This window comes from Panthera leo, chromosome E1, assembly GCF_018350215.1.
Source record: "Panthera leo isolate Ple1 chromosome E1, P.leo_Ple1_pat1.1, whole genome shotgun sequence".
Lineage (NCBI taxonomy): Eukaryota > Metazoa > Chordata > Mammalia > Carnivora > Felidae > Panthera > Panthera leo.
Window position 1 is genome coordinate 6,060,530 of NC_056692.1, and position 27,661 is coordinate 6,088,190.

At 41.5% G+C, this 27,661-nt stretch overlaps 1 protein-coding gene across 4 annotated transcripts in view; it reads left to right on the forward strand.

Moving 5' to 3' along the window:
* The window catches only part of MAP2K4 (mitogen-activated protein kinase kinase 4), a 139,172-nt gene that overhangs the window by 86,550 nt on the left and 24,961 nt on the right, over window positions 1-27,661 (forward strand). For all 4 annotated transcript variants that reach the window (XM_042917526.1, XM_042917527.1, XM_042917529.1 and 1 more), the window contains 3 exons: window positions 10,747-10,866; window positions 13,192-13,243; window positions 16,922-17,049. In XM_042917526.1, the coding sequence (XP_042773460.1) occupies window positions 10,747-10,866; window positions 13,192-13,243; window positions 16,922-17,049 (300 nt within the window). The remainder of the gene's footprint in view (window positions 1-10,746; window positions 10,867-13,191; window positions 13,244-16,921; window positions 17,050-27,661) is intronic.

A 27,661-nucleotide genomic window follows, 5' to 3' on the forward strand; every position in this document is an offset into this window, starting at 1 on the left:
GCTCTGTGCCAACAGCTCGGAGCCCGGAGCCCGGAGCCTACTTCGGAGTCTGTGTCTCCCTCTCTCTCTGCCCCTCCCCTGCTAGTTTATCTCTCTCTCTCTCTCTCTCTCTCTCTCTCTCTTTCAAAAATAAATAAAGGGACGCCTGGGAGGCTCAGTCGGTTAAGCACCGACTTCGGCTCAGGTCATAATTTCACGGCTTGTGAGTTCCAGTCCCACATCGGGCTCTGTGCTGACAGCTCAGAGCCTGGAGCCTGCTTCAGATTCTGTGTCTCCCTCTCCCTCTGCCCCTGCCCTGCTCATGCTCTGTTTCTCTGTCTCTCTCAAAAATAAATAAACATTAAAACATTTAAAAAAAACTAAAGATAAAAAAGCAATCTACTTTTTAACATTGATACAGTTCAGTTGTATAAAGTCCCAAACTGCCCCAACAGGCTGATTGCCAACTTCCCTCCACCCCCACCGCCAAGAAGTAATGGGGACTTGCTGAATAATACAAAATGAAATTCAGAAGCAAAAAGTTCACCTTTAAAGAGTGCATGGGCAGCGTGTTTCCTGATGTTACAAAGGTTAACATTTTAAACAGATTAAATAAAGGTTTAGAGGAACATTTTTCTCTCGAGGGTGATCACTTTTAGGATCTTTTTGGTGATGTGACCTTCAGTTCCAATAATAGACACAGAATTCTGGGTTATGAAGGGAAAGAGCAGAAGTGAGTGGATGCGGTCTGGGCTTCTTTTTTTTTTATTAAAAAAAATTTTTTTTAATGTTTATTTATTTTTGAGACAGAGAGAGACACAGCACGAACAGGGGAGGGTCAGAGAGAGAGAGGGAGAAATAGAATCTGAAACAGGCTTCAGGCTCTGAGCTGTCAGCACAGAGCCAGACGTGGGGCTCGAACTCATGGACTGTGAGATCATGACCTGAGCCGAAGTCCGACGCTCAACTGACTGAGCCACCCAGGTGCCCCTGGATTTCTTAGTTAACTACCGCTGTGAGGAAGACAAATTGCTTTTAATTCCCATCACCTTGAGGAACCCACCAGAACATTTCATTTCATAATTTGTATCCCCCATAGGACATTGGTTCATGGTCTGGTTCAGTCAACCATCCATCAAGGAGCTTGTAAGACATTAATTTTCTTCTTGCAGCTGCTGCGAGGAGATTAATCTTGCCGTTGGGGGAATAATTGAGCCTCTGAAAGTCCCATAGCTTTACTCAGACAGTGAGTGAATAATATTTCATACTGAAGTTTGTAACTCTGTTTTTTAAATTTTTTAATGTTTATTTATATTTGAGAGAGAGAGACAGAGCGTGAGAGGGTGGGGGTTCAGAGAAGAAGGCACAGAATCCAAAGCAGCCTTTAGGCTCTGAGCCATCAGCACAGAGCCCGACGTGGGGCTCGAACTCACAAACTGCGAGATCATGACCTGAGCTGGAGTCAGACACGTAACTGACTGAACCACCCATTTGCCCCTGTAACTCAGTTTTTTGCCATTGTCTCCAACCGTTTGCACTTCTTTCTATGGTAGAACTGAACTCAAATAAAAAGCCCAAAGTACAACTTGGATTTGATGTAGATATGTTACTAAGACACCTAATTGCATGGGTTTCTCAACACGTTTTCATACTTTGTAGACAGGAAAACAAAGAGCTTGACAGCATTGAATAATAAACGTAATTTCTAGCCTCTAGCTTGCGTAAAAGGTCTGCACCTGCCATTTATTTTATTAATGCTGAAACCTAGAATCACTTAAACAAATGTCCTTTAACATATATATTTTCACAATTCACTGAGTGGAAGTCCTTCCTTCAGGTATCTTTTGAGGTTGGAGAAATTCTAGTCTGGAACATACACTTCTGAGTAACCATAGAAGTTTACTGGATTATATAGAAGGCAGTGATATTAGCTGAATTTCATCTCCTTCTCGCTTTCTACCCCTGCTACTACTCATGCTCTTTCCTTTCCTTCTCGCTTGCAAGTTTTAAGTACAGCTTTATGGAGATAGAAGGGACATACACTAAAATGCACATATTTAAAGTGCACAGTTTCATATGTGTGAACAAGTGTATTCACCTGTAGGATTATCACCGTAATCAAGATAACTGGACATTTCCGGGGTGCCTGGGTGGCTCAGTTGGTTAAGTGTCCGACTCTTTTTTTTTTTTTTTTTTACGTTTATTTATTTTTGAGACAGAGAGAGACAGCATGTGAACAGGGGAGGGGCAGAGAGAGAGGGAGACAGAGAATCCGAAACAGGCTCCAGGCTCTGAGCTGTCAGCACAGAGCCCGATGCGGGGCTCGAACTCACAGACCGCGAGATCATGACCTGAGCCGAAGTCAGACACTTAACCGACCGAGCCACCCAGGCGCCCCAAGTGTCCGACTCTTGATTTCGGCTCAGGCGTGTGTGATCTAAGGATTTGTGAGGTCAAGCCCCATGTCGGGCTCTGCACTGACAGTGTGGAGATAGCTTGGGATTCTTTCTCTCTCTCTCTCTCTCTCTCTCTCTCTCTGCCTGCCCCTCCCCTGCTCTCTCTTTCTCTCAAAATAAATAAACTTAAAAAAAAAAAGATAATGGACATTTCCATCACTCACACATTTCCTTGTGCCCTGTATGTAACACACACACACGTCCCTTCTGCCACCGTGCAGCTTTCTGCCACTATAGATGAATGTGCCTTTTCTAGAATTTTGCATAAGTAGAGTCCTACAGTAGGTATGTGTTGTCTTTCTTCACTCTGCATAATTATTTGCAATTCCTGTTGTGGTGTGTGGCAATAGTTGGTTCCTTTTTTTGCTGAGTAGTGGAAGTGGTCTTCCATTGTGGGGATACACCATAGTTGTTTTACCCCTTTATACCCACTGCGGGACTTTTGGATTGCCTCTGGTTTTTGACTGTTACAAATAATGCTGCTGTGAGCATCTGTGTACAAGTCTGTGAGGGGGACCCATGGTTTCATTTCCCTTGGGGAAATAAATACCTGGCAGTGGAGTGGCTGGATCATGTGGTAGATGAATGTTTGACTTTATAAAGCTATTTTCCAAAGTAGCTGTACCATTTTCAACCTTCAAAAGTAATGTATGCGAGTTCTCTTTCTTCCACATCTTTTCCACCACTGGGGATGGTCTGCCTTTTTAATTTTTAGCCATTCTAGCTGGTGTATACTGGAATCTCATTGTGTTTTAAATTTGTGTTTCTTTAGTGGCTAATGATGTTGAACAACCTTTCATAAGATTGTTTACCAACCTTATGTCTCCTCTGATGAAGTTTCTCTTTGGACTTTTATCCATTTTTTTAAAAACTTGTTTTTTTGTTTCTTACTGAGTTTTGGGAGTTTTAAATACATATTCTGGATACAGGTTTGTTATCAGGTAAAGGATTGCAAATATTTGCTCCCTCATCTGTGGCTTAGCCATTATACTAGTAATGGCATTTTTTTGGGAGGATGAAAGTTTGTAATTTCAACGTGGGCCAATTTGTTCCTTTTTTGAAAAAATGTATTGGGATTGAGCTAAATCTGTAGGTCGGAGAGGTATCAATATTTTAAAGACATCCAGTGTAATGACTCATTTGCTTGATATTTTATTTCATTTATTTACATTAATTTTTCTCAGCAATATTTGTGGGTTTCACTTTATAGTCCTATCACTTTTTTTGTTGTTGAGTTTATCCTTAAGTATTTAGTATTTTTTGGTGCTGAATAAATGATCTTCAAAAAAAAATTTTTTTTTTACATTTATTTATTTTTGAGAGACAGAGACAGAACACAAGTGGGGGAGGAGCAGGGAGAGAATGAGACACAGAATCCGAAGCAGGCTTCAGGCTCCAAGCTGTCAGCACAGAGCCCAATGTGGGGCTCCAACTCACAAACCATGAGATCATGACCTGAGCCAAAGTCAGATGCTCATCCGACTGAGCTACCCAGGCACCCCAATAAATGATATTTTAAAGAAATTTGTCTCTTCTTGTTTTGTGATTGATATAAAGAAATGCGGTTGATTTTTGTTTGTTTATCTTGGCTACCCTAACTTTGTTAAACTCGTGAGTTTTGGTAGCTTTTTTTTTTTTTTAATTTTTTTTTAACGTTTATTTATTTTTGAGACAGAGAGAGACAGAGCATGAACGGCGGAGGGGCAGAGAGAGAGGGAGGCACAGAATTGGAAGCAGGCTCCAGGCTCTGAGCCATCAGCCCAGAGCCCGACGCGGGGCTCGAACTCGCGGACCGCGAGATCGTGACCTGAGCTGAAGTCGGGCACTTAACCGACTGAGCCACCCAGGCGCCCCTTTGGTAGCTTTTTGTAGACTCCCTCACATTTTCCACGTAGATTATCACGTTGTCTGTGAACAAAGAGAGTTTACCTCTTTGTAGTTTGGGTTGCATTTATTTCTGTATTTCTTGCCTTATTGCACTGGCTAGATCCTCTAGTACGCTGTTGAATAGAAATAGTGAGAGGAGACATCCTTGTAATGTTTCTCATCTAAGGGAGGAACCACTCAGGGTTTCACCAGGAAGGGTGATGTTAGCTGTAGGTTTTTTGTAGATGTTCTTTATCAAGTTGAGGAAGTGCCCTTCTGTTTCTTATTTGCTGAGGGCTTTTTTTTTTTTTAACGTTTATTTATTTTTGAGACAGAGAGAGACAGAGCATGAACGGGGGAGGGTCAGAGAGAGAGGGAGACACAGAATGTGAAACAGGCTCCAGACTCTGAGCTGTCAGCACAGAGCCTGACGCGGGGCTCGAGCTCATGGACTGCGAGATCATGACCTGAGCCGAAGTTGGCCGCTCAACCTACTGAGCTACCCAGGTGCCCCAGGTCTTTTTTTTTTTTTAATGTCTGTTTATTTTGAGAGAGAGAGAGAGCGAGAGCATGAAGGGGGAGGGGTAGAGAGAGGGAGACCCAGAATCTGAAGCAGGCTCCAGGCTCTGAGCTGTCAGCACAGAGCCTGATGTGGGACTTGAACCCACCAACCATGAGATCATGACCTGAGCCAAAGTCGAATGCTCAACCAACTGAGCCACCCAAGGACCCCAAATTTGCTGAGATTTTTTTTTTTTTAATCAGGAATGGATGTTAGAGTTTTGCCACATTCTTTTTCTGCATCCTTAAGATGATTGTGTATGGTGTTAGAGAAATTCTTTTTTTCATATCCTAAGTTACATGGATTGCTTTTCATATGTTAAACCAACCTTACATTCCCAGGGTAAATCCACTTGATTATGATGTGTTACCTTTTTAACATATTGTTGGATTGAGTTTGCTAAAATGTTATTTAGATGTCTTATACCTGTGTTCTTGAGAGATACTGGTCTGTAGTTTTCTTGTAATGTTTTTGGCTTTTGAATCAGCATATCGGTTTGTATCTGTGTATCTGAGCTAGCCTTATAAAATGAGCTAGAAAGTAGTCCCTGTCTGCAGTTCTCTGGAAGAATTTGTAGAGAATTGGTATTTCTTCCGGAAATGTTTGGTAGAATCCACCCCTGAAGCCATGTGAATGTAGAATTTTCCTTGTGGGAAGATTTTTAACTACAAATACAATTTCTTTCAAAGATAGAGGTCTATTCAAGTTATCCATTTCTTCTTGAGTGCCATTTGGTAGTTTTGTTTCTCTGAAGAAATTTGTCCCTTTCATCAGAATTATCAAATTAATTGGCAATTTAATAGATAATTTGCATCTTCTCTATTTTTTCCTGATGACTCTGGCTAGAGATTTATCAGTTTTATTAGTCTTTCAGGGAGCCAGCTTTCAGTTGCATTAATTTTCTGTCATTAGAATTTTCTATATTTTTCTATTTTCTTTTTTTTTTTTTTATGTTTATTTTGGAGAGAGGAGAGAGACAGAGTGTGAGTGGGTAAAGGGCAGAGAGAGAGGGAGACACAGAATCCGAAGCAGGCTCCAGGCTCTGAGCCATCAGCACAGAGCCTGACGCGGGGCTCGAACTCACAAACTGCGAGATCATGACCTGAGCCGAAGTCGGACACTTAACCAATGAGCCACCCAGGTGTCGCTGGTTTTCTATTTTCTATGTAAAAATTTTTTTATTATGATCACTCTTCCTTCCTATTTTTTGCGTGTTTTGGTTTAATATGCTCATCTTTGTCTAGTCTCTTAAGGTAATTATTGCTTTCTTTAAACTATGAAATATTTCAAACATACTGAAAAATTACAAAGGAATTATAGTGTACCCAACACTGCAGATTAGCACTTGGGCATATTTACTCTTTATTTGTCTTAAAAAATTTTTTTTAACATTTATTTAGTTTTGAGACAGAGAGAGCATGAATGGGGGAGGGTCAGAGAGAGAGGGAGACACAGAATCTGAAACAGGCTCCAGGCTCTGAGCTGTCAGTGCAGAGCCCAACGCGGGGCTCAAACTCACGGACTGTGAGATCATGACCTGAGCTGAAGTTGGACACTCAACAAACTGAGCCACCAGGCACCCCGCTCTTTATTTGTTTTTAAAGTATAGCTATGGTTGAGGGTCTCATCCTAATCTCCTTCTCACTTTACAGTTTTAAACACTGTGTTGAGTTAATATTTCTTTCAACTTCTTTATTTAGGCTTTCCAATATGTATTTTCCCCTAAATAACGTGTAGTATTGATGTATGTATTTTTAAAGTTTACATAAATGAAATTTCCTGTATGTATCCCTCATAGCATTTTTTATTTACCATAGTTTTCAAGATTCATCCATATAGATAAATATAGATCTTTAATATATAGATTTGGGTCATTAATTACTTTATATTATTTATTTATATTTTAGTAGGCTCTATGCCCAATGTGGGGCTTGAACTCACAACCCCTAGAACAAGAGTTTCATGTTCTACCAACTGAGCCAGCTAGGCACCCCTGATTTGGTTAATTTATCTTAACTGCTATGTAGTATTCTAATGATTAAATATACCATTTTTTACATTTCTTCAATAATCCCCAACAAAGGTTGTTTCTAATTTTTTGCAGTTATAAAACAGTGTAAAAATGAACGTCTTTTTGCATTTCTCCTTGACAACTTAGATTACAGATTCCATATAGCACACACCTAGAAATATAATTGCTAGGTTAAATCATATGAACTATTCCCACCTTAGCGGCTATTGTGACATTTCTCTTCACGGTGGTTGTTCTAACTTGTGTTCCTACTAGTAAGAATGAGATTTCCTTGTCAGGAATTGTATACAGGTGTCAGTACTGGAAACTGTTAGTGGCTTACTGAGTTTGTGGTTTACATTGTTAAGATTGTCCTATGGTTCAGGTTGGCTTGTAGAGTTCAACTGTGATGTCCATACAAAGGAAGAGAAGAGGGGAGAACCAAAAAGACCATTCTGGAATCATCAGCCAACTGTTTTTGTGGATATCTTGTTGGCTGCCCTTCTCTGTGTAGAAGACAGAGAAATGTAGTTTCACCTGGGCACATTGTATGTAACAAAGAGGGGGTAGTTGTTGGGGAAGACATTTATTGTCACAGACATTTATTGTCACAGACCTCATTGCTAACATTTCGTATTACTAAATGTTTTGTTTTTGGCAATTGGGTGAGTTTGAATTGGTATCTTTTTTTTTTTTTAATGCTTATTTATATATTTTTGAGGGAGAGAGAGAGAGAGAGAGAAAGAGCAAGCGAGCGAGCAGGGGAGGGGCAGAGAGAGAGGGAGAGAGAAAATCCCAGGCAGGCTCTGCACTGTCAGCACAGAGCCTGATGTGGGGCTTGATCTCATAAACTGTGAGATTATGACCTGAGCCGAAATCAAGAGTGGGACACTTAACTGACTGAGTCACCCAGGCGCCCCTCTTCTGGACAGGTTTTAGGGGCACCTGGGTGGCTCAGTCGGTTAAGCATCCAGCTTTGGCTCATGTCATGATCTCGAGTTTCTTGAGTTTGAGCCCTGCATCTGTCAGGGTGAGTCTGCTTGGGATTCTCTCTCTTTCTCTCTGCCCCTCCCCCTCTTGCAAGTGTGTGTGTGCTCTCTCTCTCTCTCTCTCTCTCTCTCTAAGTAAATAAATAAATAAACTTTAAAAAAAAAAGTTTAAACCTTTGCTTTCTAAAAAATCCATTTGGGATTTTTATATCTTTATTTGTGAGTGATCTGAGATAATGATCTAATTTAACTCTTTTCCATCTGGAAGGCCACTGGTTCCAGCAACATTCATTGAATATTCCATGCTTTTGCCACTCTTTGCTACATCTATCATACTTCATATTTCCATGTGTTGCATGGGCTTTTGAATCTGTTGTATTGGACTGTTTACTTTTCCCCCTGCATCAGTACCACTGTCTTTTATTTTGACAGCTTCACAGCTTTATAAAAAGTCTTTGTCTAGTAGACCAGGCTCCACTTTGCGTCTCTCTTTGGTCAGTTGTTATGTCCCTTAGTCAAATTTTATATGCGTTTTCGTCAATGTTTTGCTTCTTTTGTTAAATACATTACTAGGTGCTTTATAGTTTTTGTATTGTGAGTGGTGTCTTTAAAAAAATTTTTTTAATGTTTATTTTTGAGAAGAGAGAGAGAGAGAGAGAGAGAGAGCGCGTGAGCAGGGGAGGGGCAGAGAGAGAGGGAGACACAGAATCCGAAACAGGCTCCAGGCTCCAAGCTGTCAGCCCAGAGCCCAATGTGGGACTCGAACTCACAAACCATGAGATCACGACCTGAGCCGAAGACGGATGGACGCTTAACTGACTGAGCCACCCAGGCGCCCCTTGAGTGGTGTCTTTTTAAACAATTTATTTTCTGAGTGGGTACTGTAGGCATATAAGCATGTCATTGGTTTTATCTGGTTCTCGTCCCTAGGAACACTTATCTCGATCTCAGTGGTTCGGGTTTTCATCATCCTTCACTTTTCTTTTCCATAAATCCATATTTAGTAATTTCTACTTTCACATTTCAGTCATGTGAGTGTCCCGTCTCGTGCTTGACCATGAAAGTAATGTTGCTGTTGCTGCTTTTGGGGGCACCTCAGACCATCCCCCCCGCCCCTCACCTTTTTAAAAATTTTTAAATGCAGCTCACCGCTGCTCCTCCCTATTCTCAGTTATGGTCAAAAGGAACTGCCTGAAGAGATAAGTTTACATTAGGTTATGTGGCTTAGCAAGCCCAAGATCTCTCTGTGTCTGGAGCTGATTGCTACCCCCACCCCCATTTCTAGTTTCCTTCCTACCTTTATTTCCCCTGTTCTGTGTCTCTGTTTCTCTCTTGGTTGCCTTCCTCTTTTTCCCTGCTTCTTCCTCCTCCTCTCATTTCTCTAACTGTCATTTTTTGGCACCTGCCAGGACACTTTATTTTGTACTTTACATATGTGAACTCATTTGATTATATCCTAGTCCATTGAGGATGGCGGGGCAGCCCTATTTCCTAGATGAGGAATGGAGAGGGGGCCCAAGCTTGCACAAGTGGGGGAGTCTGGATAAGAAGTCAGGCCTTTCAGTGATCTTTCCACTTTGCTGTACTGCTGAAGTTAGGTTCCTTCCTTGTAAGTAGATGAGTTCAGTGTGCTATCTCTCTCTCTAATAAAAAAAGTTTTTTAGTGTATCTATTGAGATGGTGTCTTTAGATTAAAATAAATTTGAGCGTTTGTTTCGGGGAAAGGGTGCTACTCAGCCCTTTGTGAACAGCAGTCTGTAAAAACACCCAAAAGAAAAAAAAGCCACAGAGAGAGAAGAAAGAAAGTATAGGTTGAGGGGCTCCGTCGGTTGAGCGTCCGACTTAGGCTCAGGTCATGCATGATCTCACAGTCCGTGGGTTTGAGCCCCACGTCAGGCTCTGTGCTCACGGCTCGGAGCCTGCAGCCTGCTTTGGATTCTGTTGTCTCCCTCTCTCTCTGCCCCTCCTCCACTCACGCTCTGTCTTTCTCTGTCTCTCAAAAATAAATAAACATTAAAAAAAATGTTTTTAAGAAAATGTAAGTGGAAATTCGCTGTGTCAAATATGTTTTACAAGTAAGAATGCCGTGAAGCCAGGTAAGTTCTGGCAGGTGGTGCTTCCTGTCGTGAGGGCACCGTTATGTGTCTCAGTCTCCATCACAGCGTAGGCATGCTTCCCGTGTGTACGTGAAGGGTCCTTGCTTTTAGGTGTTGAGGGGAGCCAGGAGTTAAGTAAACGGGGTCCTGTTCCTGGCTCCGTCACTGATGGGCGTTGTTATTCTGGGCAAGCCGTTTTGCTTTCTCGGGCATTAATCTCCTACGTAACCAATCCAGGTAGGAGCTGAGTGGTCGCAAATCTGCCAGGATGCAGCTGGTCCACAAATCCCTAACAACACGCAGAATCGTCATCATCCCAGTAGCAGTTCTTATTCTCACAAGGTCCTCCGTAGTCCGCGTTCATATGTAACGTCCTCTTAGAGCGCTATCCTTGTGGTGTCTGCCTACGTCTTGTGTGTTCTCATGCAGACCTCCCACGAACCCTAGAGCCTCCAGATTACTGTCATCGATTTTCTTTGTTAGCGACAACGAGCAGTTTCCCACATATTTCCCATACCTGTATTTAATTATGGGAAAATTGGAACTCTTCGTGAAAGCACAGAAGTTTCCCTGTAAGACCATCCCCGTCTTTATAATTAAGAGCGGGGACATTGGGCAAATAGGTTTGGGTTTACAGAGGAGGGGACTCTTCTGCCCAGGGCTTTAAGGAGGAACCAGAAATGACTGCTAGTTGCTTTTTCTCTCATTGTATTTCTATTTTAAGTAAAGGAAACATGGTACTTAATCCTGAGATGTAAAGGAATAACAGATATTTGTTATTTTATAGGGTGACTGTTGGATCTGTATGGAACTCATGTCTACCTCGTTTGATAAGTTTTACAAATATGTATATAGTGTATTAGATGATGTTATTCCAGAAGAAATTTTAGGCAAAATCACTTTAGCAGTAAGTACCTGGTTTTCAAATTGTTCATTCCGTCTAATACTTCTGTAAAGATGCTGTCGGGGTTTTGAATGTCCATATCTGAATGTCCTTCACAGAATGGTTTTGACCTTCCTGGAAAATCATTTGTAATAGGAAAAGAGACACAGTCACTTCTGTGGGGTAACTAATACAAGTCCTAAGAAACAATTTTCAAAATCTATTCTATGTAAAAACTGTAATACTCTGTTCATTAAAATCACAATGAACCATAATACATTGTGCTGTAAATAAGACCAGAAGAAATTTTCTGCTCCTTTTTAGCCCTGTTGCTTTTCCTACTTTTAAATCGGTTATATTCTCACCATTGTCTCTGAATTAATCAGAATTACAGCAGTTCCCTTGAAGTCCCTTACACTGAAACTCTTAAACAAAGCATATTTCCTGTGGTTTACGTTTTGAGCTGCCCACTCTAAACTATTTAAATTTTTGCCTAGCAATTTCAGTAACCTGCATTGCTACTAATTGGGTCAGTTCACTTTCACGAGACTACCAAAAAGAGGCCAGGTGCTTTTTTACATATGTGTTTGTCGTTTTGAAAGTGAATTCCTCACCATTTTCTTTCTTGCTCTGAATCTTTCAGTTGACCAAAGTTGTCCATGAAATCCTTTTCAGTAGGGTAAAATAGTAAGACTCTCAGAAACCCATAAGAATCTCAGCTAACGACACAACTTAGGTTAGTGAATGTGCAAAATAAGTTTTCTAGGGATTTGTAAGGTAGATATTCCAGTCGCGAGTAATTTCCCGCCTCTTCCTTTCCTGCATCCTCTATTTTCAGTATAGTCTACCTGCTAACTGCCAACTCATCCCGTTTTATCCTTAAGGGTTAATGTAAAAATATATGGGCAGTTTCTGATCTGTATTTTAGTCATGAAAGGTGTGTGTGTATAATTGGAATTTTAAAAATCAGATTAAACGCTAATCATCGAAACCTTGAGATCCAAGGGTCTCGTTAATATTTTAATTTGTTTAGCTAAATTGATTCATAAATTTAAATATTTTATGAGCTAAAGGTTAAGTTATACACCCTTTCATATGGTTTTATAAAAAGAAGCTGGATTACACTAGAAACTTATTTTTGGGAAGATAAATGAAATTTTGTCATCTCTCCAGTATACCAAACCCAGTATTCATAGCAGTTATAATGCAACAGTAGTAGAATAATGATAATAGCTAATTGTTATTGAATGTTTGTTTTGTGTCAGGCCAAGATCTTTCGACATTTTCTCTTCGTAGTAATTCTCTGTGGTAAATAGTGTAGCCCCCTTTTTACACATGACAGATCTGGAGCCTGTAGACGTTAAGTAGTTAATTTGCTCTGAATCTCATACAGTTGTAGATGGTGAATGATTTAAGGCCCAGGCAGCCCCATCCCAGAATCCTGCTCTTGACCGCCATGTACCAGGGTGGCCGTGAAGTTGGGAAACAGAGACAAAATTGTTTTATTGTATAATGCAGTATATGTAATATAGAAACACTAGTAAATCATTTATTACATGTTTGCCTATGTTTCCAGACTTGGTGATCATCCTTCCTCTTAAGCACAACATTTAAAATCACTTGGTGTTAAATCTCTCCTTGCTCATTAACAACCGAATGAACACAAGAGGCTTAGCTGCTTCAAACATTGCAAGTTCTGCGTTCCTGACACCCAGCAGCTTGATGGGGCAGAGACTTGACCTTTTGATAGCAAATGGTTGGCCTGTCCTTTAGGCCTCTTTTAGTTGGAGACTGTGGAAATTTTAACTCAAGTCCCTGTTCCCTATATCCCTGAAGAAATGACTGATTTTCTGAGCAGTGATCAAACAATATTGTCAATTCTGAATAAATTGCAATAGAGGTTGAGCAGAGATACTTTGGCTCTGCGAAAATGACTTTGAAGGCTTTGCACCGAGTGAAGGGGAATGAGTAATTAGTAGACACCGAGGAAATTTGGAAAAACTTAATTTAAATTAGAGGTCATAACGGAACCAGACTATATGGACTCCCTTGTATGGAATATTTCCATTCTTAAAAGTTTGAAGGTACAAGAAATGTACAACTTAGTAATGACTTACTGAAAAATTATAAGTTATTGGGTTCTTTTCATTATTGGGGACCAGCATGTAAAAGCAAGTAAGTTTTCAGATCTAAAATGATCATGTAGCGTTTTCACTTAACACAAGAAGTGGACAGAATATTGAAATAATGGAGCCTAAAAGAATATAAAGGGCTTCCAGGGCTGTGATAAACTGCATGCTTTTTGATTAAAAGGATATTACTTCTCTCATCTTTGCTTTTTCTCCCCAGACTGTGAAAGCACTAAACCACTTAAAAGAAAACTTGAAAATCATTCACAGAGGTGGGTAGGAATTATTTTTTATAGATTAGAAATTAATCTATAAAATTTCCTTAATAGGAAAACATTATTGAAAATTACAGTGTCACTGTCTAAGCTTTCCTGAAATACTTGTGTTTTTAGCAAAACGTATGTATCCTAACACTATTGTTATTTTTTCCCTAAAACTTTATTAATTTAAGGTATTTTTTCCTTTGGGATTCTATAAATTTCAGCTTAGCTTATTCATATATTGAGTTTAGAAATTGAAATAGATTTTGCTGCAAGTTCTTAGTACTCTTATTTGAAAAACAGTTATTCATTTGCTTGATAGATAATGTTTCTCTGTGTATACAAATGGGCAGGAAGATGGCCCTGGGGACATTCAAATGATTTGGAGGATGGTACCTTGAGCATTTTATTTTTACATATGTATGTATGTATTTATGTTTATTTTTGAGAGAGAGAGAGAGAGACAGAGAGGGAGCATGAGCAGGGGAGGGGCAGAGAGAGGAAGACACAGAGCCCGACGTGGGGCTTGAACCCACAAGCTGTGAGATCATGACCTGAACTGAAGCTGGATGCTCAACTGACTGAACCACCCAGGTGCCCCCCTTGAGCATTAAAAAAAAAGGTTTTTTTTTAATGTTTATTTTTGAGCTAGAGAGAAAGAGAGCGCAAGACGGGGAGAGGCAGAGAGAGAGGGAGACACAGAATCTGAAGCAGGCTCCAGGCTCTGAGCTGTCAGCATAGAACCTGACGTGGGGCTCAAACCCACGAACTGCGAGATTATGACCTGAGCCGAAGTCAGACGCTAAACCGACTGAGCAACTCAGGCCCCTCGACCCTCTGGAGCATTTTAAAGTCATGTTACTGTCCCTTTCAGGTGTTTCTTCTTTACTTTAGAAGATTTTTTTGAAAATAGAGAGAGATGCTTTGATTGTTACTCTACATTGAAATTCATCTAAAGCATTTGTATTTGCATGAACAGTGATCTTGGCCTTGTTAGACACAGGTCCAAATGTAAACATTTGATGTAGATTTATTGGAAGTCGGGGGGAATCACGAAATTAATTCAGCAAACAGATTTCACAGTTGCTCTATTTATTACTATGCTAGACTCAGGGCCGTGTGGTGGTGGCTTTGAAGAAGTAGCCAAGGTCACTCTCCTCACGAAACTTGTCACGGACAAATCCAGGACAGTACATGGCACTGTGTGGTTCAGCCGAACAGTAAATAGGGCACAAAGTAGAAGGTCGTATTCAGAACAGTGGAAAACCTTGCACTCTAGGAAACATGGTGTCTAGTGCTTAAAGAAATTAACAATTGGGGCATTTGTTTAAGTCACTTTCATTTGGCGTTGACTCAGGACCGCTGCAATTAGTTAACCTTGAACATCAGCATATGTTGTATTATCAGGAATAATTTTGCGTGGCTTAATGTTTGTTAAAAAATAATAGGAGGTAGGCTTCTTATTTCCTCTTTTGGCCTAAAATCATGTAGGGTTAGATCGCTAACCAAAATTATTTTGTTCTTGTTCATCTCATTCTCGTTTTGGGATTTTTTTTTTTTTGGCTGTATTTTGCGCCTATGAGAGTATCCCCTTTAGGGCATTTAACAGTTACCTCGAGGATACTCGCCAATCACAGTGAAGCACTAAGACAGTGCCAGAGGAGTAGCTGAACGAGAGGAGTAGCTGAATGAAGGGGAAAAGCTTCAAAAATAACTTCGGTTTTCCTATTAATAAATGAAATGATGAGTTTATAGCAGTCTCTTTTTTCTTTGATTTTTTTTTTTTTTAAATTTTACTTTTGAGAGAGAAAGACACACACAGAGCATGAGCGGGGAAGGGGCAGAGAGAGGGAGACTCAGAATCTGAAGCAGGCTCCAGGCTCTGAGCTGTCAGCACAGGGCCTGACGCAGGGCTCGAACCCACAGGTTGCGAGATCATGACCTGAGCTGAAGTCGGACGCTCAACCGACCGAGCCACCCAGGCTCCAACTCCCAGCCCCAAGTCTCTTTTTTTCTTATCCATTATGATCAGTTAGCTTTTTTGCTGTAGTTAAGAGTGCTTTTGGTTACGAGTAACAGAAAATCCTGATAACTGCCTTAAACTTCAAGCAAATTCACCATCTGTCCTGACAAGTCGAAGGGTAGGGTGGCTCCAAGCCCAGTATGTTTAGGGTTCTTTTGACTCCACCCTTCTTAACATGTTGGCTGCGTCCTCAGGGTGCTAACTGCCACAGCAAGTCCCCAGCGTCATATGTGGATGTGACAGCCTCTTGGAGAAGCTCTTTCTCTTCCCGTTTGGCTATTTTAGGAGCTGGGAAATCTTCCTTCTCTCTCTCCAGTGTTTTCTCTCGTCTCATTCACCAGAATTGGCCATGCCCTTGCCTCAACTGGTTACTGGCGAGGAACGACCCTGATAAGTTTGGACCAGTCAGGCCCCAGTTTGGGAGGTGTGGTTAGAGCTACACAGAGGAGGATAGATGCCTCAATAAAATCAAATGTAGATTCCGTTAGAAGGGGTGGGCTGGTTAGGATGGACGTTTGATAGGCGTCAGCCTTGTCAGTGCTGGTAAGAGACCTTTTCTGGACTTTTCTGTAGCTCTCCTTCTGAGTTATAGACAGATATTTTTTGTATCTCATCTTTTTTATCCTTGCTTTTTATTCATTGAGATTTGATAGTGATAATGCAATGGATAGAAGCATTGAGACAGGGATAGAGAATTAGTGAGCAAAGGGGGAGAATTGGCCAGACAGTGGGTCTAGCACATTCCGGCAGTGAGTTCATTGTCCGTGAGGAAGGGGTGAAAATCCAGGGGCCAGTTTGGCAAGACCATAAAGCTCAGAGAACCAAATGGAAGGGATTTGGCTTTCTCAAATTTACAGGACAGCAGACACACACCTTGGAAGGGGTGAAAACGAAAATGAATCTGGTTTCTCAAGGATGACTCAAAGGATTAGTCGGGGGGAAACTTGATGAAGTCAGCTAAGGTCAGAAAAATCTCTCAAGGAGGAATAATTACTAAGTGGATACGTATCATTTATTGAGTACAAATAAAGTTCAGGTACTGCATCCGGTGTTTTCATGTCCAGAGCCCTGCGAATTAATGATTATTTTCGTTTGGTAGATGAGGAAGTTGTAGCTGCTGAGAGAGTCGACTAGCTTGCCCCAGGTCACATTGTGAATTTTGGACCCAGATTTTGAGTCTTTGCTTCTTTGGTCCAAAAGCTGTGGTTTTGAGGTGGACTGGATTGGATACTTTTCTAAGTTAGATGAAGCTTGACCTTATAACTAAATTGTGGCTGTGTAATTTGCATAGTTTGCATGTGGGTGGATAGTCTTTGCCATCCTGTAAGGTAGCTTGATTTGCTCTTGTAGGTTAAATTCATTCTTTGTATTTTGACCAGTAAGTAATGAATTTGAAACAGGTAAATGAATGTAAGTCTTTTGATATAAACAAAGAAAGCATTATAGAATGCCTACATTTACTGTGACACATTTCTGAGCCTGCATTTGTAAGCATTGGCATTCAGAGTATTCTTTCCTCATTTTCCTCCTTTTAAATACCTGAATTTTAAGGACTTGATCACTTGCATTGTCTAAAGTTTTTCAGTAATTTTGCTTAATGTGCTTTAGAATATAGCTCATTTGACCGTTCACTTGTATGCGGAATGACTTCTCTCTCTCCCTTGCAGATATCAAACCTTCCAATATTCTTCTGGACAGGAGTGGGAATATTAAGCTCTGTGACTTTGGCATCAGTGGACAGCTGGTGGACTCCATTGCCAAGACAAGAGATGCCGGGTGTAGGCCATACATGGCAGTAAGTGTGAAGGCCAGATCTTCCTGCTTGGTGATCTTTGCCCCGAGATCCCCTGCCCTTTGGTGCTCTCCTTCTCAGGGGTCTGACACTGGTCAGCAGTTTTACCATACTAGAATATTTTCCTCTTCCCTAAGAGCCAAATTCAGGTTCTAGCTTCTCCATGGAACTATGAAATTGCCCCAGTGAATTCCTGTTTCCTTGTCTTCCTCTATTCCACTAACCCCCAGGTGGTTCTCAGAAGGCCTCTCTGTTTCCAGCACCCCCTATGCTCTCTTGACTGTCGTAGATAACATTGTAGGGTCAGGGATACTATGGATCTTGTGTCCACATCATCCGTTAACACATGGAGAAAGTGTCCTGGGCCACTCAGTGATGCTTTTCTTCCAGTTGGAGAAAAACGGGGGACTGGAGTTCCCAGAGTTCCTAACAGAGCTCACAGTGTCTGGAAGAATCTGAGGCTGTGTTCTGAATATTCTTGGTCCCTTCTTTGGAGGTGGATGAAGCACGCTGACAAATTCAAGGGTAGAGGTCTTGGGCATTTGCCAACTTAGATCCTGTTTGTCCTCGGAGCCGGACTTACACTGGCCAGACTTACCACATGGTTCACACTCACCTTACCCCTGTATGTATGCATATACTGTTCCTACAGGCTGGATTTTCATCTGTATTTGATTGGAAATTTAGTGTCTATGTTTGAAGCGCTTCCCCTAGGTGTTGGTGTCTTCTTTAACATGGCCGTGGTTCTTTGGGGACCAGCATGCTGCTCGTAAGTGGTGGCATGTGGGTGTGCAGAGTATTGACTCATTCCATTTAGCAGCTTTGGCCGCAGTCTTTACGGACTTGTGTGTGTGTGTGTGTGTGTGTGTGTGTGTGTGCAAAAAGAGATCTTCATTTGCAGTTTGGGCTTTGTAGATGTTGGCTGGGCAGGCAGATTATTGGGAACATTTGGAAGATCTTGCATTCATCATGATAATTAGAGATAAATGGAACAATTTCAAAAGTAAGAAATAAAACATATTAATCACTGAGCATTTGCGAATTCATATAATTTACACATTTCATAATGATGCCCTGAGAATTAACTAGAAACTGCCACCTTCATTTTTCGGGCTTGTCACAGCACTAAGGTTGACTGAGTACCTTTGCTGTGTAACACTGATGAAAAAAAATTTTTTTTTAAAGATAGTTAAAAATTTCTTTAATGTTTATTTTTGAGAGAGAGAGAGAAGGGGAGGGAGGGAGGGAGGGAGGGAGAGAGAGAGAGAGAGAGAGAGAGAGAGAGAGAGAATGAGTGGGGGAGGGTCAGAGAGAGAGGGAGACACAGAATCCAAAGCAGGCTCCAGGCTCCGAGCTGTCAGCACAGAGCCTGATGCGGGGCTCGAACTCTGAATGGCAAGATCATGACCTAAGTTGAAGTCAGATGCTTAACTGGCTGAGCCACCCAGGAGCCCCTGTTTAATTTATGCAGGTTTTAAAAAGGTAATTGCAGCGCAGCTGAAGCTGAATGTTTGTACTCAGGTGACTTTTTTTTTTTTTTTTTGATGTTTATTTATTTTTGAGAGAGAGACAGAGCGTGAGCCGGGGAGGGGCAGAGAGACAGGGAGACACAGAATCCAAAGCAGGCTCCAGGCTCTGAGCCATCAGCACAGAGCCTGACGCGGGGCCCAAACCCACAAGCTGTGAGATTATGACCTGAGCTGAAGTCGGAGGCTCAACCAACTGAGCCATCCAGGCGCCCCTGTACTTAGGTGACTTTTAAGAAAGAAGGAGACTTTGAGTCTTTGTGTGGAAATAGGGCTCACAGGCCCAGGAACTGCACTGCTTTTCATTTCCTGCTAAGCTTCTTCAGCTCTGGAGTCAGGAGGCAGATCATAAACTTCTCCGCCTTTAATCCTTCCTGGACTAAATGAAATGCTTCTGTCCACTTGAGTCTTGTGAGGCCTGTAGATGGGCAGGAGTGTGGTCCACATTAACTTTATTACAAGCCTTAAGGTGGCTTGACTCTTCCTTGATGCATCTTTACATCAGGTATCAGAAATGTATCTTGTCTTTTTTTGTTGTTTTTTAATGTTTATTTTTGAGAGACAGATAGAGATAGAGGGTGAACAGGGGAGGAACAGACAGCAAGAGGGAGACACAGAATCCGAAGCAGGCTCCAGGCTCCAGGCTCCGAGCTGTCAGCCCCACACGGGACTTGAACTCATGAATTGCAAGATCATGACCTGAGCCAAAGTCAGATGCTCAAACCGGCAGAGCCACCCAGGCACCCCATAGCTTGTCTTTTTATTTAAGATTTATTATTTTATCTTTGATCTATAGGAATTGTGATTGCTTTTTAGATTATTTATTTTTTTAAATAATTATTTATTTTGGGGAAGGAGCAGAGAGAAGGTGGGTAGAGGATCCCAAGCAGGCTCTGTGCTGACAGGCTGATGGGAGCAAGCCCAAAGTGGGGCTCGAGCCCACAAACTTCAAGATTATGACCTGAGCTGAAGTCGGACGCTCAGTCGAGCCCCATCTTTCTAGATTATTCAATATCATCAAAAGTGTATAAAATGTAGAGTTGAAGCACAAACGTTTCCATAAACCAACAGTTAACATTTTGCAGCCTCCCCGTCTCCTCATCTAGATGTGCGTAAACATAGATACAGATACACATGTATGTATGTGTTCTGGAGCATTTGAAAGTATGTGGCTGATGAATCTCATTCTAAACACTTCTGCGCGAATCTCCCCAAAAAAGTGCACTTTTCTTCATAACCACAATGTCATCACCACACCCAAAACACAAACCTTAAACGATTAGCAAGTATTTCGTATTATCATCTAATACGTACTTCATGCACACATTTCCCAGGAATGTCCCACATTCTGGATTTGTCTGATTATCGGTTCCTTGTGGTTAGTTTCAGGCATTTTCTTTGCATGCTTTGTATTTTTGTGTATGTGAAAAACTGGACATTTTGAGTATTATAACATGGTGATTCTGGAACCCAGATTCTTCCCCTCTCCTCATGGTTTGTTTTGTTCCTTGCTATGAGACATAGCTGTTTCTTTAGTGATTTTTTTTTTTTTTTCTCTAAAGTCTTAACATCTGTGTAATGGGGCTGCCTGGGTGGCTCAGTCGGTTAAGCGTCTGACTTCGGCTCAGGTCATGATCTTGTGGTTTGTGAGTTCGAGCCCCGCGTCGGGCTCTGTGCTGACAGCTCGGAGCCTGGAGCCTGCTTCGGATTCTGTGTGTCCCTCTCTCTCTGCCCCTCCCCTGCTCACATTGTCTGTCTGTCTGTCTCTCTCAAAAATAAATAAATATTAAAAAAATTAAAAAGAAAAAGTCCGTATAATAAATCCTGTGGTCTCTGATGTTTCTTTTCCTAGCTTGTGTTCAGCTAATGTTTTGACAGTTTCGTTTTTTGTTTTCCTTAGTTTTTTGTTTTGCTTGTTTCCTTTCGGATACCAGTATCCAAAAAGAAAAGAAAAAACAATCCATAAAGAAAACAAAGGGAAGGAAACCCACACAACTACTGGAACCCTTGCAGATGGCTTGTGCTAGGGCCTCCCCTCCGATGCTCAGCCCCTCCATTCACATATCTGCTTTCCCTTTCACTTCCTACCTGCCCTTGGCCTGTAGAGCAGCCAGAGGTTACAGCTTAAGTCCTCTGGTCTTTCTGAGTGCGGGTCCCCCACTGGGCATGCACCTGGCTTTCTAAACTTCCCAGCATGCACAGGGCAGTGTGAATGGCTTCATTTTCCAAAGAAACTCTGCCGTCTACTTTTCCTGCCACATTTCTGGGGGTCTCATGTATGTCTCAGTCCTTATCTTCTGCACCGGCCATCCGCAGGTCATGCGTTTGCCTTACAGTGTTTTTGAGGCACGTCCTCTGACATTATGCCGTGAGTGAGTCCCCAGCCGGGCAGGACAAAGGCAGGCCCCACGGCCCATTCTCCATCGCTCCTCGGACAGGTTGGAACAGACCAACTCACTTCTTTTTGATTAAGGTCTGCTCTGCTTCCTCTTCCCTCTGGACCCAGAGTCTAGGGTCCGATACCGGGGATCTGCCGTCTGTAAGACAGCTTTTGAGCTGGAGCAAGGACTGGGGCAAGGTCAAGTAGCAATGCTGCAGAGGTTTCTCATCATTTTCGAGTTGGATTTTCTTGATTCATTGTTTGCTTGGTTGCTATAAACTTTTTAAAAATATGTTTATTCATTTATTTTTGAGAAAGAGAGAGCATAAGTTGGGGAGGGGCAGAGAGAGAGAGAGAGAGAGAGAGAGCATGAGCGGGGGTGGGGGGCAGAGAGAGAGGGAGACCCAGAATCTGAAGCAGGCTCCAGGCTCTGAGCTGTCAGCATGGAGCCCGATGTGGGCCTCGGACTCACGAACTGTGAGATCATACCTGAGCCGAAGTTGGATGCTTACCTGTCTGGGCCACCCGGGCACCCCTGGTTCCTATAAACTTTTGATTCTTTAACCCCAGAATTCTGACAAGGTTGGTTATTTTTTTGCTTTATTTTTTCATGTTTCTTTGGAAGGATGCTCCCTTGGAGTTGCCTGCTCTGCCGTTTTCGCTGTTGTCAGTCTGTGTATCACTTTCAATGAAGGCCATGTTCTGAACACTCATCTTGTTCAGAAAACTGGGAGACTGTGTAGAGTGGCTTTTTAAAAATTTTGCATCTGGATGACATGGGTAGTTTGTCAAAAAAGCGTTCTGGGACCCAATGACTGGGAATCACTGTATGCTATTTTAAGGGTTTAGATACATCATGTATGTTAGCACACTAATTAAAAATGCTGAGAAAAATCTCAATGAAGAAACAGCTTTTCTAAACTTAGCATTCCCCTGATATTTGTCAGTGGAACCCACTTTATTTTGTGGCTTGCCTGTTAATAACCGGAAAGCAGTTTATTCAGGAGTGTTGTTAAGGATGTAACGGTCTCGGTTAGGCTTTTCAGTCGGGAAAAAAATAAATGTTCTTCGGGGTCGTTAGCTGTTGCTTTGATGGCTTATCAATCCGTCACATTCCAGTTCTTCCTGGTTTAAAAATTGAAGACTTCAAACCACGGTGAGGCCCCGCCCCACACATCCACTAGGATGGCCAGAATCCCCAAGTCAGATACTAATAAGTGTTAATGAAGGTGTGGAGAACTTGGAGCCGTCATGCGCTGTTGGTGGCAGAGGAAGATGATACGGCCACTTTGGAAGAAGATCCTGGCAGGTCCTCAAACATTTCAGTGCAGAAGTTACAGTAAACTGGACTCCCAGGTTTATCCCTGACAGCAACGAAAGCCCACGTCCACAAAACTCGCACATGAATGTTTGCAGCACATAACGACATGAATGTGTAATACCCAAAAGGCAGAAGTAACCCACGTGTGCCCCAGTGGGTGAATGGGCACACAAAACGTGGTCTGGGTGGACTAGTGGACTCGTGCCCCGTCTCAAACCAAAATGAAATACTGACACGTGCTACGATATGGATAAGCCTTGAAGACATTACGCCAAGGGGCAGAAGCCAGTTATAAAAGATTACGTGCTGTATGGTTCCATTTATACGTAAGTGCAGAAAAAGGAAACCTGTAGGGACAGAAAGTAGATCAGTAGGTCTGGCGTGGGGGGTAGTTGTGGTACCGTGAGGTGGCGATGGCCAGAAGTGCGGGGCGGGGGGGAAGGTTCTACAAGTGACCTCGGTCATGGTCGAGCAGCCCTGGGAATACATGAGCAACCCGTGAATCGAGTGCTTCAAGTGGGTGGGTCGGATGGTGTATGGATTCCATCTCAGGAAAGCTGTTTCAAAACCAATGGAAGGCCGCCGTTGTTTGAGTCAGTACTGAGACTGCGGCTGGTGCACCCAGTCCTGGAGAATTGTGACTTCACAGAAATCAAGCTTAGGAAACAACTGTCCATGGGCTACCCTGCTGTCACCTTTGAACATGGGGATTTGTGGTTGAGCAACCAGTGCTCTTTCTTTCTGTAGCAGTTTGAAGGCTTATTTCTGAATGTTAGGTAACAACTCCTCCCTCCCCCCCATCCTCCCCCTGCCCCTGCGTAATCTTGGGTGTTAAGTCCATGATGGTTTTCTTCTAAGAAGAGCTTTTTACTCTAATTTTAAATATAGTTAAGATTCCACCCCCCCCCGCCCCCATTCAAGGTTACAGTGTAACCTTGACTTTAGGAGTAGAACCCAGTGATTCATCACTTACATATAACACCCAGTGCTCATCCCAGCAAGTGCCCTCCTTAATGTCCATCACCCATTTAGCCCATTCTCCCCCCCAACACCCACCAGGAACCCTCAGTTTGTTCTCTGTATTTGAGTCTCATGGTTTGCCTTCCTCTCTGTTTTTATCTTATGTTTCCTTCCCTTCCCCTATGTTCATCTGTTTCTCAAATTCCACATATAAGTGAAATCCTACAATATCTGTCTCTTTCTGACTTATTTTGCTTAGCATAACACCCTCCACTTCCATCCACATTATTGCAAATGGCAAGATTTCATTCTTTTTCATCACCGAGTAGTGTTCCATTGTGTGTGTGTGTGTGTGTGTGTGTGTGTGTGTGTGTGTGTGTGTGTATGTGTATACAAACACATACCATATCTTCTTTATCCCTTCATCAGTTGATGGACATTCGGGCCCTTTGCATAATTTGCCTATTTTTGGTAGCACTGCTATAAACATTGGGGTGCATGTGCCCCTTCAAATCAGCATTTTTGTATCCTTTGGATAAATTCCTAGTACTGCATTTGCTGGGTCGTAGGGTAGTTCTATTTTTAATTTTTTTGAGAACCTTCCATGCTGTTTTCCAGAGTGGCTGCACTAGTTTGCATTCCCACCAACAGCGCAAGAGGGTTCCCTGTTCTCCGCATCCTCGCCAACATCTGTTGTTTCCTGAGTTGTTCATTTTAGCCATTGTGACAGGTGTGAGGTGGTATCTCAGTTGTTTTAATTTGTACTTCCCTGATGATGAGTGATATTGAGCATCTTTTCATGTGTCTGTTACCCATCTGGATGTTTTCTTTGGAAAAGTGTCTATTCATGTCTTCTGCCCATTTCTTCAGTTCAAATTATGTTTTTAGGTGTTAAGTTTGGCAAGTTCTTTATAAATTTTGGATACTAACCCTTTATCCGATATATCACTTGCAAATATCTTCTCCCATTCTGTCAGTTGCCTAATATTTTTTGCCTAGCGAAACATTTTGGAATATTCAGGAAAAGATTCCAGATCTGATTTTTTTTCTCCCTTGATGTATGTGTGTATATGTGTGTGTGTGTGTGTGTGTGTGTGTGTGTGTGTATGTATATGTATGTATGTACATACATATATATATATGTACATACATATATATATATGGTGGATGTATATGTGTGTGTGGACACACACACACACACACACACACACTCCCAAAGGAGGCGTATATGTCACTTTTTCTGTTTGTACACATAACTTTGAGACACACAGCTTATCCCCAGTGGCTTGATATTTCACTTTCTGGTGACTTTGAAATCCCATTGTATTATGCCTGTTTTTTTAAATGTTCAGTGAAATAACTCCACGTTTGAAGAACTCTACTATTGATAGTGTTGTAAATGTGTTTCTTATTGGAAGATTATGTCCTTGTTTGATATGTTAAAAATAAAGTACAGACTAGGAAAGTGGAGAATTAATTACCCATCGTTCATTCATAAGGGGAAAAAATTGTTCTGTGAGTATATATCCCGCTACATTTTTATGTAAATGAAATCCTATGGCACTTCTGCTTTTCATCTGCTCCTTAGGCATTTGCAGGCGTGTTTCCAGGTCGATGCACCTTCATGTATAATGAATTTAGCCACTAGACATTAACTGACTTTCTATTTTTGCCTGCTTGTGATTTTTTAGTTTTTTGTTATTCCCTTTTTCTAATTTTTAAAAAATGTTTATTTTTGAGAGAGACAGAGATAGAGCATGAATGGGGGAGGGGCAGAGAGAGGGAGACACAGAATCTGAAACAGGCTTCAGGCTCTGTGCTTTCAGCAGGGTTTGAACTCTCAGCCTTGCGAGATCATGACCTGAGCCGAAGTCAGACGCTGAACTGAGCCACTCAGGCGCCCCTGGTTCTTTGTTATTCTAAATACTGCTGCAGAAATTTTTAAGCTGTGTCTTCGCACAACTCTTTCGTATCTTTCCTTGGCTATATATAAAAAGGTCACACTTCTCAAGACCTTTGGGGGAACAATATACGATTAAAATGGTGTGTTTTTTCAGTAGGTGTCATTCTGCATTAGAGTGTTACAGTTTTATCTTTGTTGAGTTGGTAGGCCAGGATGGGATTTGTTAAAAAACTTCAAGGGTTTTTTCTTACATATTTCAAAATTATTGAGAAAGTTATATACTTTTGTATTTTTTCTTATATTTGGCCACTTTTCTGTATTATCCTTTGCCAGATTTTCTATTAGGATGCCAGTCTTTTGTACTGATGTATAATATAATGACGACTTCTGTCTTTTCTTGTTAGGTTTTGTATGTTTTCCCAGAAATTGTCATTTGTCTTTAAATTCTACAAATTTTTGATTGAATTACAGAAATAGAAAATTTCAATGTGGTTAGCTTATCAGGGTTACCGTTACGGTTTCTGGCTGTTAGCATATCTTGAAAGGTTTTCCTGGTGCCGAGATCAGAAATGGTTGTAGACTCACATTTGAGTACCTAAGTTTGGGCTTTTGTTTTTTTACTTTTCAGGTAAAAAAAAAAAAAATTTTTTTTTTAACTTTTTTTTTTCAAGTAATCTCTACACCCAAATGGGGCTCGAAATCACATCCCCAAGAGTCACATGCCCCTCCCAGTAAGCCAGGTGCCCCTAACATTTCAGGTTTTTAATCCTGATGTAATCAGGATTAGTGAATTATCAGGGGAAAGAGTGTGACTTTTCTCCCCACAAATGATTAGTCATGAATTTTTAAAACTTTTTATTTATTTTTTTCAATTCAAGATAATTAGCATTCAGTGGTGTTGGTCTCATTGCACGATGTAATGTACAATATGATGACTCAGCAGTTCTATGCATTACTCACCGCTCATTGTGACAAGTGCATTGTTAATCAAACCCCCTCACCCATAAAATAAAAATTATATTTTTAATTATCTGATTATTCAAATTCCATTGTTCAGAATCAGTACTCTTGTACTAAATCCTTGGATTTGGGACTGTTTCTGGACTGTGTTGTATCCTCTTTCTGTATGTTTCATTTGAATAGTGTATCATTATTAAAAATAGCAGGAATTGTATTGGCATTTCATTAGAGTCTTAAATGCCTTTGGTTACTGCATTTTTATATTATTTAGTCCTCCCAGCGAAGAATACTTTGTTTCTCTCTATTTGGTCAAGTTATCTTACTGTCTGTTAATTTTTCCTTCTTAACTGGCTACACACATTTCTTAATAAATTCTTTAAAATATTGTTGTCCATTCTGGGAACGCGTGGGTGGCTCAGTCGGTTAAGCATCTGACTTAGGCTCAGGTCATGATCTCACGGTGCATGAGTTCAAGCCCCGCCTTGGGCTCTCTGCTGTCAGCACAGAGCCTGCTTCAGATGCTCTGTTTCTTTCTGTCTCTATTTCAAAAATAAATAAGCTTAAAAAAATTTTTATTGTTGTCCATTCTGAATACTTGTCTATACCCACTGTCTGTCCTTTTTCTCCTTTTATTCTTTCTGTCCCCATTCTTATGGGTTCTTTTACCCCCATCACTGAATGACATCACTGCTGTCATTAGAGCAATCACCATCTTTTTGTTGCTGAAGCCCATGGTCAGTTTGGAGCCATGACCTTCCTTAATTTTCCTGGGATGTTTAAAATACTATGTTCTTGAAGACTTTTGTCTCTTGGTTTCCATGACATTTATGTGCTCTTGGCTACCTTCCTGACTGACCCCTCTCTCCTGGGTCTCTAGGGCCTTCTCATCTTCCTGATCTCTTTTATTTTGGTATGTCCCAGGGCTGAGTATTCAGTCTCTTTTTTTCCCTTAACTACCCAGATTCTTCTAGTGAGTCCATCATCCAGTCTTAGGGAGTAATACTTTCTTTCTGTCTCTGTTCCGTGATGTACAGCTTCTGTCACTTAGTAGATGCTCGGGGATGATGAGTGCCCATACATTTCTTACTGTCCACACCTCACTTGTAAACTCCAAAATTATATGTCTGGTTTCCTACTTTCTCTTACTTCTTAGATCCCACAGAAGTTGCACATATAATAAGTTTATTCCCAAACTCTTGACCTCATCATATCACTCCTCTGCTCCCTACAAAATCTGGGAGCTGCCTCCCCTTCCCCAGTTTCTCTATATTTCAGTAAATACTTACCCCTCTTTCCAGTTGCTCAAGGAACAGACTTTAGAGTTTCATTTCCTTCCTCTTCATACTCTACATCCTGTCCATAAGCAAATGCTGTCTGCTTTACTTTCAAGGCATAGAACCCGCTCTCTTTTGAAAACAACTAGTGTTCCTTTAAAGAAAAAAGGGGGGTGGTGTCCCTGGGTGGCTCAGTCTGTTAAGCGTCCGACTTCGGCTCAGGTCATGATCTCACGGTTCCGTGAGTCCGAGCCCCGTGTCGGGCTCTGTGCTGACAACTCAGAGCCTGGA